Source organism: Engystomops pustulosus, chromosome 11 (genome assembly GCF_040894005.1).
Source record: "Engystomops pustulosus chromosome 11, aEngPut4.maternal, whole genome shotgun sequence".
NCBI lineage: Eukaryota > Metazoa > Chordata > Amphibia > Anura > Leptodactylidae > Engystomops > Engystomops pustulosus.
Genome location: NC_092421.1, coordinates 7,120,347 through 7,138,753, shown reverse-complemented (window position 1 = coordinate 7,138,753; position 18,407 = coordinate 7,120,347). Strand labels below are relative to the sequence as shown.

The following is an 18,407-nucleotide window of genomic DNA, read 5'->3' as shown; positions in this document are numbered from 1 at the left end:
CCATCACCATAGACTCCTTGAACAATCCATAGGATTTTTATCCATAGCATCAAACAGATTTGTTACAGATAAACTACTCCAGATATGTGCAAATTAAATAACTTTTTAGGCATATGCCAATCATTTGAAAATGATTTAACTTTAAATTTAATTAAGTAATCTTTAAAAATTATATAGAAGTTCAACATTTTAGTCAAATGGGAGAATAAGAATTCAGATAGGAATTTAGCCAAGAGATAAGCTTTAGAGTAGATAGAAGGGGCATCATATGGTGGCAACATACAGTAAATCCAATGAAGTGTAGACAAGTATCTACCAAGTTTATATGTAGTGGTCTATCTTTTCATACTCAGTTTGCTATTAAAGGGGTTTTCCCACGGAGTCCTAAGGCGCTCGGCAACTTGCTTCAGCTCCATAGAAATGAATGAAGCAGAATAGTCATGTGCTGTCATCAGCTCCATTACTCTGATGTTGGACATCTATTTTTTGCAATCTATGGGGGTCTCAGCACTGAGACACCCACTGATCAGCAAGTTAGGCCCTATCCATAGGACTTTAGTTCATGGCAAAACCCCTTTAAATGTGTCCAGGAATGAGAACCGGTAGCCATACACAGTATAAATGTCAGTCCATTCATGTCTATGAGTGACTGCCGGATGATGTCACGTTCCACTCACACCCCAAACTTCATTCTGCAGATTGTAGCAGGTCCTTGTTTAGATCTCCAGTGATCTTGTATTTGATTACAAAATTTACCTTTGTTGGACGACTTGTTTAGCTTTAGCTTTGAGCTCGCCCCAACAGTTCTTGAAATTATTGGGCATCTAATCCAAACAACCATTTGAAGAGACTGGGCTGTAAATAGGGAAATCCTGGAACAGTTCAGAAGAACCTTCCAATAAAAGCCCAATCCTTCTCGGTTGTCACCTGGTAACAATAAAGGCTCCACACGCCCCACATTACACGTCTGACGTGGTGGCGATAAATATCCCTCGCAGTTTACCTCTCGCTGACATTGCTGGGCATCTCTTCCAGGACATCGCTCTGTGGTTTCCGGCTCCAGTTATTGCCTCGGTGTTTACTCCTGTTGAGCTAAGAATGATCTTATGATTGTGCGGTCTGACGGAGGAGATTTCCTGCCATTTCAATTACTTATAGTTAAAAGCATCAGGGGCAGTCGCATCCTTTAATGACCGGTAACATATCGCAACAATTAATTAATAGCAGCCGGTTATTAATTGGGGAGCAGCAGGATTTAATACATTGGCCTTGGATTTCCTGTATACTACGATCATTATCATGTCAGCGTACTGTCAGTGCACACATAATAATTGTAACCCATGGATGTATCTTGGAGTTATCTAATCTTAAAACTAAGTCTCTTGTCTAGTAACATTTCTTTATGAATACACCATCATTTTCTGGCTAAACCCTTAACAATTCAAATCAATGTTAAAAAGAACAGTCCGGATGTGCCGAGTTATTAGGCTTTCATTATAAAAGCAAGTCATGATGCCAGTATCAGCTGAGCCAGAGATATAGAAAAAGATCGCTGTGTGAAATAATATATACAGGCAGTCCCCGGGTTACATACAAGATAGGGTCTGTAGGTTTGTTCTTAAGTTGAATTTGTATGTAAGTCGGAACTGTATATTTTATCATTGTAATCCCAGCCAGAACTTTTTTGGTCTCTGTGACAATTGGATTTTAAAACTGTTGGGTTGTCATAAGAACCAGGATTATCAATAAATCTTCATTACAGACGCCTGTGATATCTGTTACAGCTGATTATTGTAGCCTGGGGCTAAAGTACAGGAAATTACCAACATCCAGAGGTCTGTCCGTAACTAGGGGTCGTATGTAAGTCGAGTAGGGGACCACCTGTAGATAATAAATTAGTGCTCACTGCCAGATGAGCAAAACAGAAAAAACTCTAAATATAGCAAATAAATACCGATAGAACAGCAAAGGAGGAGGAAGAGTCAAGGATTTGCACAGTAAAGATATAAAAGTCATCTTTATTAAACAAGGAAACATATATGCCAGAAACGGCAAAAGAAAAGTATGAGGCTAAACGGGTAACCTAATACCTGGCGTGCACCCCTGACACGCGTTTCAATCCCAGCAGGGCTTTATCAAGACTTTGGGGCACATTTACTTACCTGTCCGAGTCCTATCCCCGAGGTGCATTCCCCGATGATCCTGCACTGTGCCGCAATCCATATAGATTGTGCGCCCGATATCCTGCATGTGTCGCTTCCCCGCTCAGGTCCCTGGAGTTCACCTTCTTCTTCCTGGTGTATGTAAGTGCATTGTCCGTGTATAATGCGCTGTGCGGGGAGTCACTAAGATCCTTCGCCCGATATCCTGCATGTGTCGCTTCCCCGCTCAGGTCCCCGGAGTGCACCTTCTTCTTCCTGGTACATGTAGGTGCATTGTCCGTGTATAATGCGCTGTGCGGGGAGTCACTAAGATCGTGCGCCCGATATCCTGCATGTGTCGCTTCCCCGCTCAGGTCCCTGGAGTTCACCTTCTTCTTCCTGGTGCATGTAAGTGCATTGTCCATGTATAATGCGCTGCACGGGGATTCACTAAGATTGTGCGCTCAATATCCTGCATGTGTCGCTTCCCTGCTCAGGTCCCCGGAGTTCACCTTCTTCTTCCTGGTACATGTAGGTGCATTGTCCGTGTATAATGCGCTGTGCGGGGAGTCACTAAGATCGTGCGCCCGAAATCCTGCATGTGTCGCTTCCCCGCTCAGGTCCCCGGAGTTCACCTTCTTCTATCTAGTGCATGTAAGTGCTTGGCATGCGACACAAATTTGAATATTAAATCTTGCGCTTAGTCCGAATCCTTCGGATCTTCCGACGGCCTGTCCTCCGATTTCTGACGCATGAAAGCCGGCACATTGTGCCAAAATCCGATCGCTTGTGCCAAAAAAACCCTTCTAAATGCGGCGCACATCAGAAATCGTTGGATATTCCAATGACAGTGCGGTCCGCAGACCCTAAGTAAATGAGGGTCTTTACTGTGCAAAGCCTTGACTCTTCATCCAGTATGAGCTTAGCCAGAGATTGTGTGACATCATGCTTAGATTTATGAAGTATATTTCATGTTAAAATTACCCTAAATGATCAGTTTAATGATCATAACTATCAGGGGGACAACTGCAGGGAAACACAAAAGGTAAATAGACATAGACACATATACACACAGTAACAATCCTATCTTAATAGCAAATGTAAAGTTAATGATGGAAGAAATATTGTAATATATCGAATAATGTCCTTTGGCTCAGTACAACTCTGCCATTCAAAGCATTTGTAAATCAAGCTAAATCTTGTATTATAGAGACAGGCATTCAACCAAAGTGCATTGTGCATAGTACATCAACCAGTGTCTGGGACTGCTAGTGATCACCCGGATGACAAGCACTTCGGCACGCTGCCCTTGTCTGGTTCACCCCCCAGATGAAGGCAGCATGCAAAACGTGTGTTGGGGTATAAGTCATCCGGGTGGATGCCGGTGGCCTCAGACACGGGTATTATGCACAATGCACTTTGGTTGTTATGCCTGTCTTTATAATACAAGAGTTACCTTGTTTCCCGACATATTTTTGGAGCAGTTTTTGGTGCATACTTAAGCTGATTTCAGCTTAATATCGGCAGCACATATCGGTGCCCCTTCTTTTACATAGCGATGTATAGCACACGGTGCCGTATTCCGGGGAAATAGAGACATGTCCTATCTTTCTCCTGGATATGGAATGGTTCAATGCTCCACATGTGCGGCACCGTACCGCTCCATACAGTGCCGTGCGCCCATTGCCATCTGAGTGCAGCCTTACAGGTGCCAAAAGCTGTGGTTCTATTTCACCATCATGAATATTCAGACAGTTCTCCACCTTTTCTTGAGCTTTTGCGCCACAATCTACCATCCCAGTGAAAATGATAGCTCAAACCCTGCGCCAAAAAAATTGATAAATGTCCCACAATTTCTTTTTCACGATTCGCTCATATTTTCCCATTCATCCCCATCACCCAGTTTCTGGAGATTTAGGATTTTTCCCGCTGTTGTGATTCTTTGGACATGTAATAGTTAATGCTTGTTTCCAGAGGTCGATTTGTTTTCCTGTGTACGGAGCTTTGATCAGAGGTGGGAGGTGAGAATCTGTGTGTGGGGGCTTCTTCCTGTCAGACGCGCAGAATTGATTCCCCTTCTCCCCACCGCAGGGAGGTTGGATTATTACATTAAGTATTAATCTGTGCAGATGATCTCACTGCGCGATGCTCTGATTCAGCACTTTATCTGTAGCTAATGGAGAGCTAACCCTTTCACTGCCAAGAGACTTGCACAAGTCTGCAGAATGGGATCTGTGCGTATAGAGAGATGGATACAGATCAAAGACTTTTCTTTTCTATGTATCTGAAGTCTTGCAGGGTCTGTGACTTTGGGCCTTGCACCCATATCTCGATTTGCCCTGGTGCTGCTTTCAACTCTCTTATTTTACATCTATACATCACATCATAAAAGAGTCTCTGAAGTTTTTTTTATTTTATGACGTCTCTATGGCAGAAAAGACCATTGCAAATGAATGGAATTAAAGGGATTATTCCCATTTCAGCAAATTAATGTTATTGTTTGTATTATAAAAAGTTATACAATATTCCAATATACTTTCTGTATCAATTCCTCAGGGTTTTCTAGATCTCTGCTTGCTGTCATTCTGTAGAAAGCTTCTATGTCTACTTCCGATGGACTAATATAAAACCACAGATTTGTAGCAATTATTTGTTGATTGAATGTTTTATTTCCCCTTCCAGGTGGCCCCCTGTGTTCCTGCTGCGTGTCCGATCCTTTGGCTCTTTCTTTTCTACCACCTTACAGCTGTCAGAGCCACCGTACGGCAAGCGTGGCCGCTCTACGGATGAAGGCGAGGGAGCACTCTGAGGCCGTCCTGCAGTCTGCGCAGCTAGCTCCTCCATCAGGAAATACTTCCAGCACTTTACCCGCACCACAAGAGGCTGTACAAGAAAGAACAGCTCAGGTTCCAGAACAGAATGAAACCGAAAAAAGCCTATGATCTCTCCGCATCTGTATAACAGCAGTCATCTAATCCGAACCCCTGCATCTGGACTGAAATATTCCTCCATATCATTCTTCACATTCTATTGTACTGCTCTATGGTAGAACAGACTGGCAACAGTTTCACTATAATAGAACTCAAACAAGTATATTGTGGGAAGAGATAGGAGGCATTTAGTGGTAATTTTCGTCAAAAATATTGAAAAAAACTGAACTATTGAATAAGAGAACCTGGGCTGGAACTCAAGAAAGCTGAATGACTGCAGCACAAGAAACATTGTATCATTGTACTAAGCTTCCATGTCTCTAAGTATCAGTATTTATTTGGTAAACTTGATGAGGGCTGGTATGTCTTATTATTATGTTATGAATAGATTAGTATTTTAGAATTCATTGATTTTATTGTCTGCCATAAAGATGTGATTGATCACTTTCAATTCTTTTCTTGCCAAAGACAAACAAATTCTTGATCGCTAAAAACGCCAAACTTTCCTTATGTTTTACACTTGCTGGTAAAATTCTGGTGTGGATGGGTTTCCAGGATAGACCTTCCTTCTTTAAAAATAATATTAATTAAGTTTTCCAGACTTTGCCACCAGGAGGCGCTATAAGCCTTGAGAAAGGTCTTGGGCTAGGACTGAGTTTAATTGAAATGTAATAAAATATTTCTATTTTCTGACACCAGGTTTTCCTTAGGGATCATGTACCCTGTGCAACCTGTAGTCAGCATGTAGCGCCCCCTGGGAGACCCCTCGGATGTGCATTGTATATTCCCCAATCTATAGTACAATGTAACATTATGGGGCAGATGAATTATCGTCTCTTGGCCTAAAAAATGCGGCTTTTTTTGGCGCAGAATTGTTGCGGATCATTTGCAGCGGATGTTTCCGACTATCCCGACTCCTCCGTCTTTCTTTGGCACAAGTGGGCGTGGCCTAACTTTTCCACATTATCCGTCACATTTATGTGTATTTTGTCGGCATTTTTAGGCACAAATTTTGGCGCACAATAGACCAGGAAAAAAATGGTCAGAGAGCAAAATTAAGGCGCAGTCTGTGTAAGCTTTAGGCGCACATCTCATTGATGTCGGCATTTTTATGGCGCACGACTGATTATTACCGTCTACCCATTAATTACTTACAGCCGTGCGCCACTTTAATACATCGGGCTGTGCTTTCCGGAGACTGATCTCCGATGCCGACAGTCGTGCTGGCGCCAGAATTAGTAAATCCCCCCCTATGTTCCTGTTCAGTACCTAATGTAGCCTCACAAGCCCTGATGGACATAGCAAGTGGTATTTTATGGAAGACAGGTCACTTTTCGTAGCATTCGCCATGATTACGGGAAATGTTCACTCAGAACTTTGTTTTGTACTGATCCATTTTGAACGATTATGAATGAAATAATTGTATCCAGAGATAAATCTATCGCCACTAATTAAACAGTTTCCATGTCAAAAATGTATAGGAAGAATAAAAGAGGAATGTCACCACCTTTACCATAGGGTAAAATGCCGTTCAATTTTGCCAAAACCCTATTCACAGGAATGTCGCCGTTTTTCTCCCGTTTGCATCACTCCCATGTATTGTTTAATAGATGTAGATATATAAAGAAGAATATAAATATGGCTGATTCTGTGTTTTTCTATGGGTAACTCAATGGGCTAAATCCGGTGCACTTGACGGGGTTGCAGAGGGTACGAGCTGTCATGACCCTTTGACCTTTAGGAAGCTTAAAGGGCATCTACCACCAGGATGAAAGGACTGCATGCAAATGAGCCTGAGGGGCTCCAGGCTCCATCAACACCAGGCTCATTTGCATACAGTCCTTTCATCCTGGTGGTAGATGCCCTTTAAAATGGCACAAGGAGTCCGGCGCTATAAGTGAAACATTACGTTCCGGAGCTTTGATGTGACATCGGAAACAGCCTGTGATTCATAGGTCAAAGTTTTGAGTCAATTTCCTTTTTTATTGTCAGATAATGCAATAAATAAACATCTGCAGCAACAGAAATGTGAAATATCAATTGTCCAGAAACCCTGTATACGAAGGATAGGCCTTTGTCTTTGCCACTTCCATTAGAAAGTTCTCTGTTCTGTTCATTCAAACATTTATACAATGTAAATGTATCACCCTGTAAACCTTGGAGATAGTCCAATGGCAACTCTGTAGAAGGAGGTTCCAACGACCGCGTCACATGACCCAAACACAAGACACTGAATTCCACTAATCGCACCGGCAGGGTTGTGGTAAGAATGACATATTTAGCATTTTTAATATCTAAATTTTATCTAAATCTTTTATGCTAAGCAATTTCTGTAATAGTTTTATGATATATTGTGGAATTGCTCAGAATGAACCTTGTAAGGATGGCTTTAATGTTACCTTATAGTTTCATTCCATGTCATTTGCCTACAATGAACTGTGCGAGTACAGGCTGGTTCACCGATGGTTAAATGCTCTGCGGCCTCTGACAATTGTTGTGAAAGCCCAAAGGCCCATTAATATAAGATTTGACATTTATTATCATTGGCCACTTCAACATTTCCCATTAGTCCAATGACCAATAAGAAGTCACTCATTTCGGCCCATTATTCTGCCCCCTTCTCCATTCAGGGGTCTTGCCTGGAATTAGAAAGCCGGAAACTCTCTACTGTTTAAAGGGAACCCGTCACCACTATTTTCACAAATACAGGTAGTGGCAGGTTCCCATAGAGCTCTAGTAACTATCTGACACCCTGCTTTTAGCTAAAAATGGTTCCCCTCAGATCCCCATAAAATCAGAGTTATAATCTTGCCTGGTATCTATGCAGCTTTGGAGCTAGTCCACGGGGGCGTGGCCTAATGTCATGTGACCAGGGTGACATCATCAAAGGTCCTTGAGCTACTTAATATGAAAACTATACCCCATGTACATATCTGACCACATAAAACCATCACAGCAGCCTCCATGGACTTCTACTCCTCTCCATGCAGGCTGCTGTGATTTCATGTGATAAAATATGCTGTGATTTCATGACATATATGCTTAGTGTACAGCTCCTAATGCTACAAAAGCTATAGGACCTGCGATGATGTCACCCTGGTCACATGACATTATAGCAGCATACAGAGATAGGGATGGGGAGGAGCTGCTGGATTCAGCCCGAGGAGGCCACGCCCACCTGGACTACATGTAGCCATGCTTAGTTACCAGATAAAACTATAAAGTTGAATATATGGGAATCTCAGGGGCATAATTTTTAGCTAAAAGCAGGGTGTCAAATAGTTATTAGAGCTCTATAGGAACCTGTCACTACCTGTATTTGTGAAAATAGTGGTGACGGGTTCCCTTTAATATGAATAACTTTGTAATTTTTTTTCTAGTGAACTAATTTATTTTTATCCAATTGGTATCCATTTGGCTGAAATATTAAATGTATGTATTATTTCAATTACCCATATTTTTCGGACTATAAGGCGCACCGGATTATAAGGTGCATAAGGATTAGCATAAGGATTATAAGGCGCACCTGATTATAAGGATGAATGACCAGCAGGAGGCAGACCTGTGCACAGTACAAGGCAGCTGTTGTCTGTAAGTACGGATCATATATAAGGCGCACTGGATTATAAGGCGCACCTGATTATAAGGATGAATGACCAGCAGGTGGCAGACCTGTGCACAGTACAAGGCAGCTGTTGTCTGTAAGTACGGATCACATATAAGGTGCACTGGACTATAAGGCGCACCGGACTATAAGGATGAATGACCAGCAGATGGCAGACCTGTGCACAGTACAAGGCAGCTGTTGTCTGTAAGTACGGTTCATATATAAGGTGCACCGGACTGAGAAAATCAAAGGATTTTTTGCGCGCCTTATAGTCCGAAAAACACGGTAATAGGAAAATTATAGTATAAATTAAATTAAAGTATAAGGGAAATTAATATTGTGATTAGATTTCTTTTGAATGTGACAACTTTATTTTAATTTACTGTGGCCTTTTGGGGGGTGAACATCCTTTACGGCAATTCCTACTTTCTGGCAGATAAAGAGTCAGTTGATGGAAGACAGGAAACAATACGTACGGAGCATTATCTGCGCAGTCTATACTATTGTTATTTTATCTTGTCTAGGAAACATATTTTGTGTTGTTCTTGATATCTAGAGGTGATGAAATATATTAATTATAATAAGAAATGAATTACCTAATAATACATCGGGGCAGATTTACTTACCCAGTCCGTTCGCGATCCAGCGGCGTGTTCTCTGCGCTGGATTCGGGTCCGGCCGGGATTCACTAAGGTAGTTCCTCCGACGTCCACCAGGTGGCGCTGCTGCGCTGAAGTTCCCCGGAGGCGCGCTGGAATGCCCTGAAATTCACTGGCCTATAGCTGGTGAAGGTAAGTATAATTTTCGCGACACATTTTTTTTCTTAAATGCGGCGGTTTTTCCGAATCCGTCGGGTTTTCGTCCGGCCACGCCCCCGATTTCCGTCGCGTGCATGCCAGCGCCGATGCGCCAAAATCCGATCGCGTGCGCCAAAATCCCGGGGCAATTCAGGTACAATCGGCGCAAATCGGAAATATTTGGGTAACACGTCGGGAAAACGCGAATCGGGCCCTTAGTAAATGACCCCCATCGTGTTACTTTATGACACAGTTCACATAGCGGACAATAGCACCAGGTTCATCTGTCCTTAAATAGATAAAAAACTTGAATAGTAAAACAAAAAAAATAAATAAAAAAAAAAGCTTATTGTTTGATAATGTTTGATAACTCCAATTGTCAAAGAGACCAAAAAAAATTTGGTGAGGGCTACAATTGTAAAATATACAGTTCCGACTTACATACAAATTCAAGTTAAGAACAAACCTACAGAACCTGTACGTAACCCAGGGACTGGCTGTAGTTGGACCCACATTTTATACTGAATAAGGCTACATTCACAGCGGGTACGGCACATTCTACGTAGCACGGTGGGCACACGTCGGCGCATGGGAGCGGAGGAAGGGGTTAGCGCTGCTCATCCCCACCCCTCTCCATAGAGATATATGGCGCATGGCGTCGTATTAAGAAGAAAGATATGTCCTATCTTTCTCCCAGGTACGGAACGGTAGCCATACCGCTCTGTACGGCTCTGTGCGCCCATCGCCGGCCAATACGACGTATATATGTCCCCCGATGGTTGTGTGAATTCAGCCTAAGAGGTGCCCAATCTACATAACACCATCACTGGTTGCAATGAGATGCACTTTCAAATGAGTTCTGATCTAGAGTGTATTCATTAGAGCGACTGAATAATTAAAATGGAAACTGTGGTTTTACTGTAGCTCATTTTAAGTACAGATGCACTATGCCTAATTGAAAAGGTAGAATTATGTAGATTTATAGTGGACGATGTTACAAAATCTCGGAGAATGTAAACATTCCCAGAAATCGGGAGCTGCTCTGTGTAGACGTCACTGATTAGGCTGCGTACACATGATGCATATATATACGGAGAATTTTCCCTACCTATTTGTCTTAAATGGCCATAGATCCTCATTATTCAATCACTTGTCAAAAGAAGACCGGTACACCACAAAAAGTATTAAAAAACACAAGAAAAAATTCAAATAAATGTCAATTAAAAATGTTATACAAATACCACGTTTGCAATCTGCAAATGGTTCAGCTGAATGTGTTGTGATTCATTCAGCTGAACCATTTGCAGATTGCAAACAGTGTCGGACTGGGTTTCCTTAGGCCCACTAGAAAAAAATCAATCTGGGGGCCCCCTCTTCATTATCCCCCCGGGAAATATACTCTAGCAGCCTTCAAATGATGTTGTTTTCTGATGCACCTCTGGGGGCCCACCGGAGGATCCTCTGGTACTCTGGTGGGCCAGTCCGACACTGATTGCAAACATAGTATTTGTATAAGTTTTTTGATTGACTTTTATTTGAATGTTTTCTTCAGTTTTTTTAATACTTTTGTGGTGGGTTTGTCTTCTTTTGACATGTGATTGAATAATGAGAATCTATGGGCGTTTAAGACAAATAGGTAGGGAAAATCTAGACTAAAGTGACCACACACATATGGTGACAGTGTGGAACCGTTGACTGAGTGATCGTCTGGCGGACTATAGCTCCACAGATGCCGGAGGGCACCGTTTAGCCCCCATCGGTTGCTACCGAGATTCTGGGCAATAGATAAACTCTCTTTCTGAGGACCTTCTTTGAAAATGAGCCATTCATGGACACGGGATGATGTTTGTCAACTAAATCAATTTTGGTTTCAAATTGTCACCCAAGTTTGTATTCCTTGAAATTTTCAATTTTCATCAACCATCAAGTATATCTCCTGACGAAACTAAGCCAACAATGAAAATAGTTTTTTTTTCAAGTGGGGATCTTCTCTTATAACTCAGGGGCACCAGGAGTTACCATTACAGTGTTTATTCATTTCCAAAACAGCAAATGTCTATGAAAATAATAAGGTTTTTGTAATTATTATAAATGTTTCATTGTGTTAATTTACTGCTTCTCTTTATCTTTTACTAGATGTGGAGAATGTTAGGTCTCTAACGCTTTATATTGACGCCCTAAATGTATGGTAATAAAAGCTAATTAGAAGATTTTGTTGCTGAGTATTTAATAGGTTAAAGAAATATCTTAGAAAAATCATAGACCAACAACAGACAAATATTCCTATTATTCTATTGTTAAAAAAGGTAAGTTATTTAAAGGATTGTTTGGGTGAAACATAAACTTTTAGGATGAACATTTTACTGGTGACCAAATTCTGGGCACTGAAATGAAGTTTACCGATCACCAATAGTCTTTACCTGCTGAAGTTTTACAGCCCAAATGCATAACCTGACATTTGCCTACATTAAACTTCATCATCCATATTTCCACCCAATCCTACACCTTGCACAAATCCCTGAATAATTTTATACTATCAGTCTCTGTATTAATTACTTTACACACCTTAGTATCATATTGCAAATATCAAACTCTACAATTTAAAACATCTATGAGGTCATTAATAAAATATTAAAAAGAAGGGGCCCCAATACTGAACCCTGTGGCACCCCACTGGTAACTTCAGCCCACTCTGAGAATGTGTCATTAAATGAAATCTACCAAAAGGATGAATGATTGTAAACCAAGCACACTGACATACTAGTGTGTTCCCCCTCTGGCACGTTCCGCCCTTCGCAAAAATAAGGATTTTAAAATATGCAAATGAGCCCGAGGGACTCTGGACTCCATAAGAGTTAAGGAGCCTGGAGCCCCTCAGGCTCATTTGCCTAATGTTAAAGCCTTTTATTTTTTAAAAACAAGGGCATAGAAGGTTTAAAGAAGATCAGATCCTGCCAGAGGGGGCGCGCACCAGTGCGCCAGGGGACACCAATGTATGAACTTCTGCACTTGCCCCTACACAATAATTGAATATGTTTATTAGGGTTGTAAGAATTTAGAAACATGTTTTTCAAGTGGCAGAACATTTTCTGATGTTCACTAATTCAATTAGATTCTTGCATTTATTTTCAGGTCAGACATAAAGAATTTGTAACATTCGTAGGTCCATAAAATAAGATGGAATCTCTGAATCTGCATTACATGATGTCCGAAAAGGATGCATGTAAGCCATGTAAATCATGCATTTCACTTATATAGTTATATGATAATGGGGCTCATTTACTAGGGGCCCCGCGGAGCGCACTTACGTCGGACGGCCCGACGATTTCCATTTTGCGCCGCTGGGACAAGGATTTAAAAGTGGTTTTTGGCGCACGAGATCGGATTTCATGCAACACAAATCGGGGGTGGGCCTTCGGACGATCCGACGGATTTGGACAAACCGGGGGATTTAACTTCAAAATTGCGTCACAAGCCCAAGCACTTACATGCACCAGGAAGAAGAAGGTGAACTCCGGGGACCTGAGCTGGGAGGAGACACATACAGGATCATCCTTGTTGGACAGTCCGGATCGGGGATCGTGCAGGGACCGGGTAAGTAAATGTGCCCCAATATGTTTGAAATGTGATCTGGAAGTTTTGTATGAATGTTTCAAAGCACCTTATTGCTGGTACGGAGATCGGATCACATGGATTGACTAAAATCTACCTATATGAGGTGCATGCTGATAACATTCTAGTCAAATTTGGGCTTTAATAACCTTTACAGGAGATCAACCACTGAAAATAACAAAAAAAGGCAAGAAATACTCACCTTCCCTCCTCTTCACCTTGATCCAGGAGCTGTCAGTCGCTAGTCTTGACACTTAGGGATCACTTAGAAAACAAACTATAATTAGGCCTCTCCCCCATTGGGGCAGATTTACTTACCTGGTCCCTACGCGATCCCCGAGGTGCGTTGTCCGCCAGAATGCCCATTTGCCGCGATTCATGAAGATCGTGCTCCCCATATCCTGCATGTGTCGCTTCCCCGCTCAGGTCCCCGGAGTTCACCTTCTTCTTCCTGGTGCATGTAAGTGCATTGTCCGTGTGTAATGCGCTGTGCGGGGAGTCACTAAGATCCTGCGCCCTATATCCTGCATGTGTTGCTTCCCCGCTCAGGTCCCCGGGGTTCACCCTCTTCTTCCTGGTGCATGTAAGTGCATTGTCCGTGTATAAAGCACTGTGCGGGGAGTCACTAAGATCCTGCGCCCTATATCCTGCATGTGTTGCTTCCCCGCTCAGGTCCCCGGGGTTCACCCTCTTCTTCCTGGTGCATGTAAGTGCATTGTCCGTGTATAATGCGCTGTGCGGGGAGTCACTAAGATCCTGCGCCCTATATCCTGCATGTGTCGCTTCCCCGCTCAGGTCCCCCCGATTTGTGTCGCATGAAAGCCAGCCAGCCAGCTGAAATCTGATCACGTGCACCAAAAATCCCTGTCCCAGCGGCGTAAAACAGAAATTGTCAGGGTGTCCGACGAAAGTGCGGTCCATGGGGCCCTTAGTAAATGAGTCCCATTATCATATAACACAATCCGATTGCGTGTGACGCAACCCCTGGCGCGATCCCCGAAAACTGCGGAAAACCTGACGAAAATGCGCCGGCGGGACTTTAGTGAATAAGCCCCATTGCTTTTTTTTTCAAATGTTCAGAGAATGCTGTTTCCTCCTATTTTTCTCATACCTTTTCTACTGCACTTGAAAGAAGTAAAAAAATAATGTTTAAAATTTTACAAACTTAAAACTATGTGTGAAGAAGGACTCACTATTAAATCCGGGGGCAGGATCCATCAGTTCCTACTGGGATTAGGTTTAATTAGAAAAACTAAAAGGAGCCTCCCCTACCGATGGATATGTTAATGTGTAACTATGGGCACCCTGGGTTTTGTGAAATTAAAAAAAAAAACGACAATGTTTTGTCCGAAGTCTGGAGAAAATAGTGCGGAATATTAATAACGTGAGCGGTAATGGATCGGCGCATCACGTTGCTCACACTTCTCGGGATGATGATTTCTGTACAACTCCCTTGGTAAAAGGTTACAAGAACACCGCGGCAAAACGGATCCCCGCGCTGCCATGAAAGGGTTTATGTCCCTCCTGGTCTTCTCCGGTGATCTCTGAATACTCACCATCTCCTCCCTGCCATAGTTTGATTAAACTCATATTTCCTGGGAAAGGAGCGTAAATAAGTGAACTGCTCAGCAAATTAAGAATACTTAACGTCCGTGCATTTGAGCAGCCGTTATGCTGATTAAATTTTCTGTCCTTCAGGACTTTCAGGAAATTACTTTTGATCGTCAATAACACAATTAAGTAAAATACACACACATTAGCATGAATAATTGATAAGAAATTATGTATTACCACGAAATACTGATTTAATAATTCATAGCTCCCATGTAGAGGCTGTGCAGGAGGGCCGGAGGGTGGGGCGGGGGCTTCTAATGTGGGAACTGGAGAGGCTTCCCCCTGGATACAAATGTATTGTCATTGTGTCAATAAAGAGATGACATTCTTGTCTTGTGATTGGATCATCCGCTCATGTCTACGCCGAGAAGATTTTATCTTATGCTTCACATATTTTCTCTTATAATCATAAAAAAAAACTAAATCCTATTTTGTATTTTGTACAATATTCAACTTTTTTTTACAGCCCTACATTTGTACTATTACAAATACATAATCCCCACCCCCATTAATGACATATTGGGGCTTATTTACTAAGGGTCCGAACGCCGCACTTTTGTTGGGTTTCCCGAATATTTCCGATTTGCGCCGAATTTGGCGCATGCGATCGGATTGTGTCGCATCGGCACCGGCTTTCACTCAACAGAAATCGGGGGGCGTGGCCGTCGGACAATCCAACGGATTCGGAAAAACCGCAGAATTTAAAAAAGTATGTGTGTCGCAAGATCAAGCACTCACGTGCACCAGGAAGAGGCAGGTGAACTCCGGCGGACCTCGGCGCAGCAGCGACACCTGCTGGATATCAGGCGCAAGTCCTTAGTGGATCCCGGCAGAACCCGAACCCTCGTCGGACAACGCACCACGGGACCAGGTAAGTAAATGTGCCCCTGTATTTCATTGAAGATGGCTTTTGTTTTATGGAAGTTTTTAACCCCCTCCTGATGTGCCTTGTTATAGTTCTATGCTGCAGGGAGTGACTAACGCGACATGTTTACAGCGAAGCCGCTTCCGCACGTGGCAGGTGGCGGCTGTAATTTTCACAGACGTCGTACTATAATCCCTGTAGTCAGACAGAATCATCTGTGTTTTCCCATTGCACACCGCTGTCACACATGATGTAAAGAGGTTTCCCCTACATCCCTCCCCCTATGATCTGACTTCCCCTTCGCTGTTTTCAGGGGGATCCAGTCATTAATATGGCAGCTCCAGAATGCCCATTCACTCCGGCAGGATCTGACAGTGTAACAAGAGGATCTGATATTTACATTGGTATTGCCGTGTATTTTATTTAGGAATCTATCAGATGATCACTTGTTCACGCACAACTGTACAACAAAAATTAAAAATAGTTAAAAAGTTAAAAATAAATTGAAAAGAGTTTTGTATCTGAATGCAAAAGCAAATGAGATTTTATCCATGCAGGCAGACAAGTATCACCAAGCATGTTCTCTAGTAAGGAAGGAAACCGAAATACGGGGAACCACAAATGTGCGCACACTGTAAGGTATGTACGTACTTGGAGACTGCAAACACATTTACCTCCTTTGTAACAAACATAAGCTATGACATCAAAACCTACATCCATTGTACTAAGTGCAAGATACAATGGGGCAGATTTACTTACCCGGTCCAGTTGCGATCCCACGGTGCATTGTCCGGCGAGGATTCTGGTCTGCTGGGATTCACTAACCTTGTGCGCCCGATTTCCTGCAGGTGTCGCTGCTGCGCCGAGGTCCGCCGGAGTTCACCTTCTTCTTCCTGGTGCATGTGAGTGCTGATCTTGCGACACAATTTGCTTTTTAAATTCCGCGGTTTGTCCACGCCCCCCAATTTGTGTTGCATGCAAGCCGACGCCGATGCACCACAATCCGATCGCGTGCGCCAAAAACCCTTGCCAATTCAGCGCAAAACGCAAAAAAAAGTCGTGAAACCCTTCACAAATTAACGTTCAGACCTTTAGTAAATTTGCCCCATCCGTTTTCACCTAGAAGGGCATTGAAAGATTTCGAGAGCTGCCCGAGAAGGGGGGAGGGGATCATGTAACCTACTTATGGATAAAGAGACCTACTGGATATTTACTCTGAAGGGCAGGCAACCCATGGGGTTAAACCTCAGACAGGATTTGATACTTTTTTACTAAAGTCTATATATATGCACATCCGGGTCCAATACATTGTAATAGAAGGAAGCTAACGAGTAATATTCTTTTTTCTTACAGCGTTCATGTAGAATAATGTACTAATGTAGTAATATAGAAATAAACATGCATTTATGCATTAAATAACTCATGTAGCTTACTTTGTATGAGATTTCTTTGCAATGTTCATTGAACTTTTATATATATATGATGGTTTTTAATAATGCGTTTGTGCACAAGGGTTAATAGCAATCTGACACAAGAGTCATGGGTTAAATAAGCTGGAACACCTTGGGGAGGTGGACCAGTCGTGTGATAATGAATTCCTGACCACTTCCCGGTGGGAGAAAGAGTTTTTACATTGAAATGTTTGCAGCACAAACAAATGACATGACGATGAATAGCGTGGGTCTGTTCACACTGGGGGTCATTTACTAAGGGCCCGATTTGCGTTTTCCCGACGTGTTACCCGAATATTTCCGATTTGCGCCGATTGTACCTGAATTGCCCCGGGAATTTGTCGCACGCGATCGGATTGTGGCGCATCGGCGCTGGCATGCACGCAACGGAAATCGGGGGGCGTGGCCGAACGAAAACCCGGCGGATTCGGAAAAACCGCCGCATTTAAGAAAAAAAATGTGTTGCGAAAATTACACTTACCTTCACCAGGTATAGGCCGGTGAATTTCAGGGCATTCCAGCACGCCTCCGGGGAACTTCAGCGCAGCAGCGCCACCTGGTGGACGGCGGAGGAACTGCCTTAGTGAATCCCGGCCGGACCCGAATCCACCGCAGAGAACGCGCCGCTGGATCGCGAACGGACCGGGTAAGTAAATCTGCCCCATTATGTCCAGTCTGATCATTTATCTGTTTGCCATGGATGATGTTTTATAACAAGAAATAAAAGAAGAAATTTATTAAAGTATTCCCGTGTTGGAGTTATTCCTTGTTTCTGGACTTCTGAATTATATCTCCGTGCACGAAGGCAGTCAAGCGCCTGGAGAGGTGAGCTGGATTTTGTTGTTCTATATACATTATGTTGCGTTGATCTAGAAGAAGGCAAAAACCCTGCAAGGCTGATGCCAATTGGCCCAAAGCAGTGAAAAATTCCTTCTCAACCCCTAATATGGCAGTCAGAATAACTCCCTGGATCAACAGATCAAGTTAAAAAAAGGTTCTATTTCCATACAATGTTATAATATTCATCGCCAGAAAGTCGTCCAGTTCTCTCTTGAACATGTACATAGAGTCGGTCATAACAACCTCCTGTGGCAGAGAGTTCCAAAGTCTAAGGCTTGTACAGTAAGAACCTTTGTCTATGGTGATGGTAGAACCTCCTCTCCTCTAGGTGTAGAGGGTGCCCCCTGTCTATGGTGATGGTATAACTGCCTCTCCTCTAGGTGTAGAGGATGCCCCTGTCTATAGTGATGGTAGAACCTCCTCTCCTCTAGGTGTAGAGGATGCCCCCTGTCTATGGTGATGGTAGAACCTCCTCTCCTCTAGGTGTAGAGGATGCCCCCTGTCTATGGTGATGGTAGAACCTCCTCTCCTCTAGGTGTAGAGGATGTCC

General features: G+C 42.9%; 1 protein-coding gene across 2 annotated transcripts in view; it reads left to right on the top strand.

The window, feature by feature from the left end:
* DRGX (dorsal root ganglia homeobox) overlaps positions 1-6,634 on the top strand; it is a 40,794-nt gene extending 34,160 nt beyond the window's left edge. For both annotated transcript variants that reach the window (XM_072129709.1, XM_072129708.1), the window contains one exon: positions 4,824-6,634. In XM_072129709.1, the coding sequence (XP_071985810.1) occupies positions 4,824-5,083 (260 nt within the window). In that variant the 3' untranslated portion in view covers positions 5,084-6,634. The remainder of the gene's footprint in view (positions 1-4,823) is intronic.
* The last annotated feature ends 11,773 nt before the right edge of the window (positions 6,635-18,407 follow it).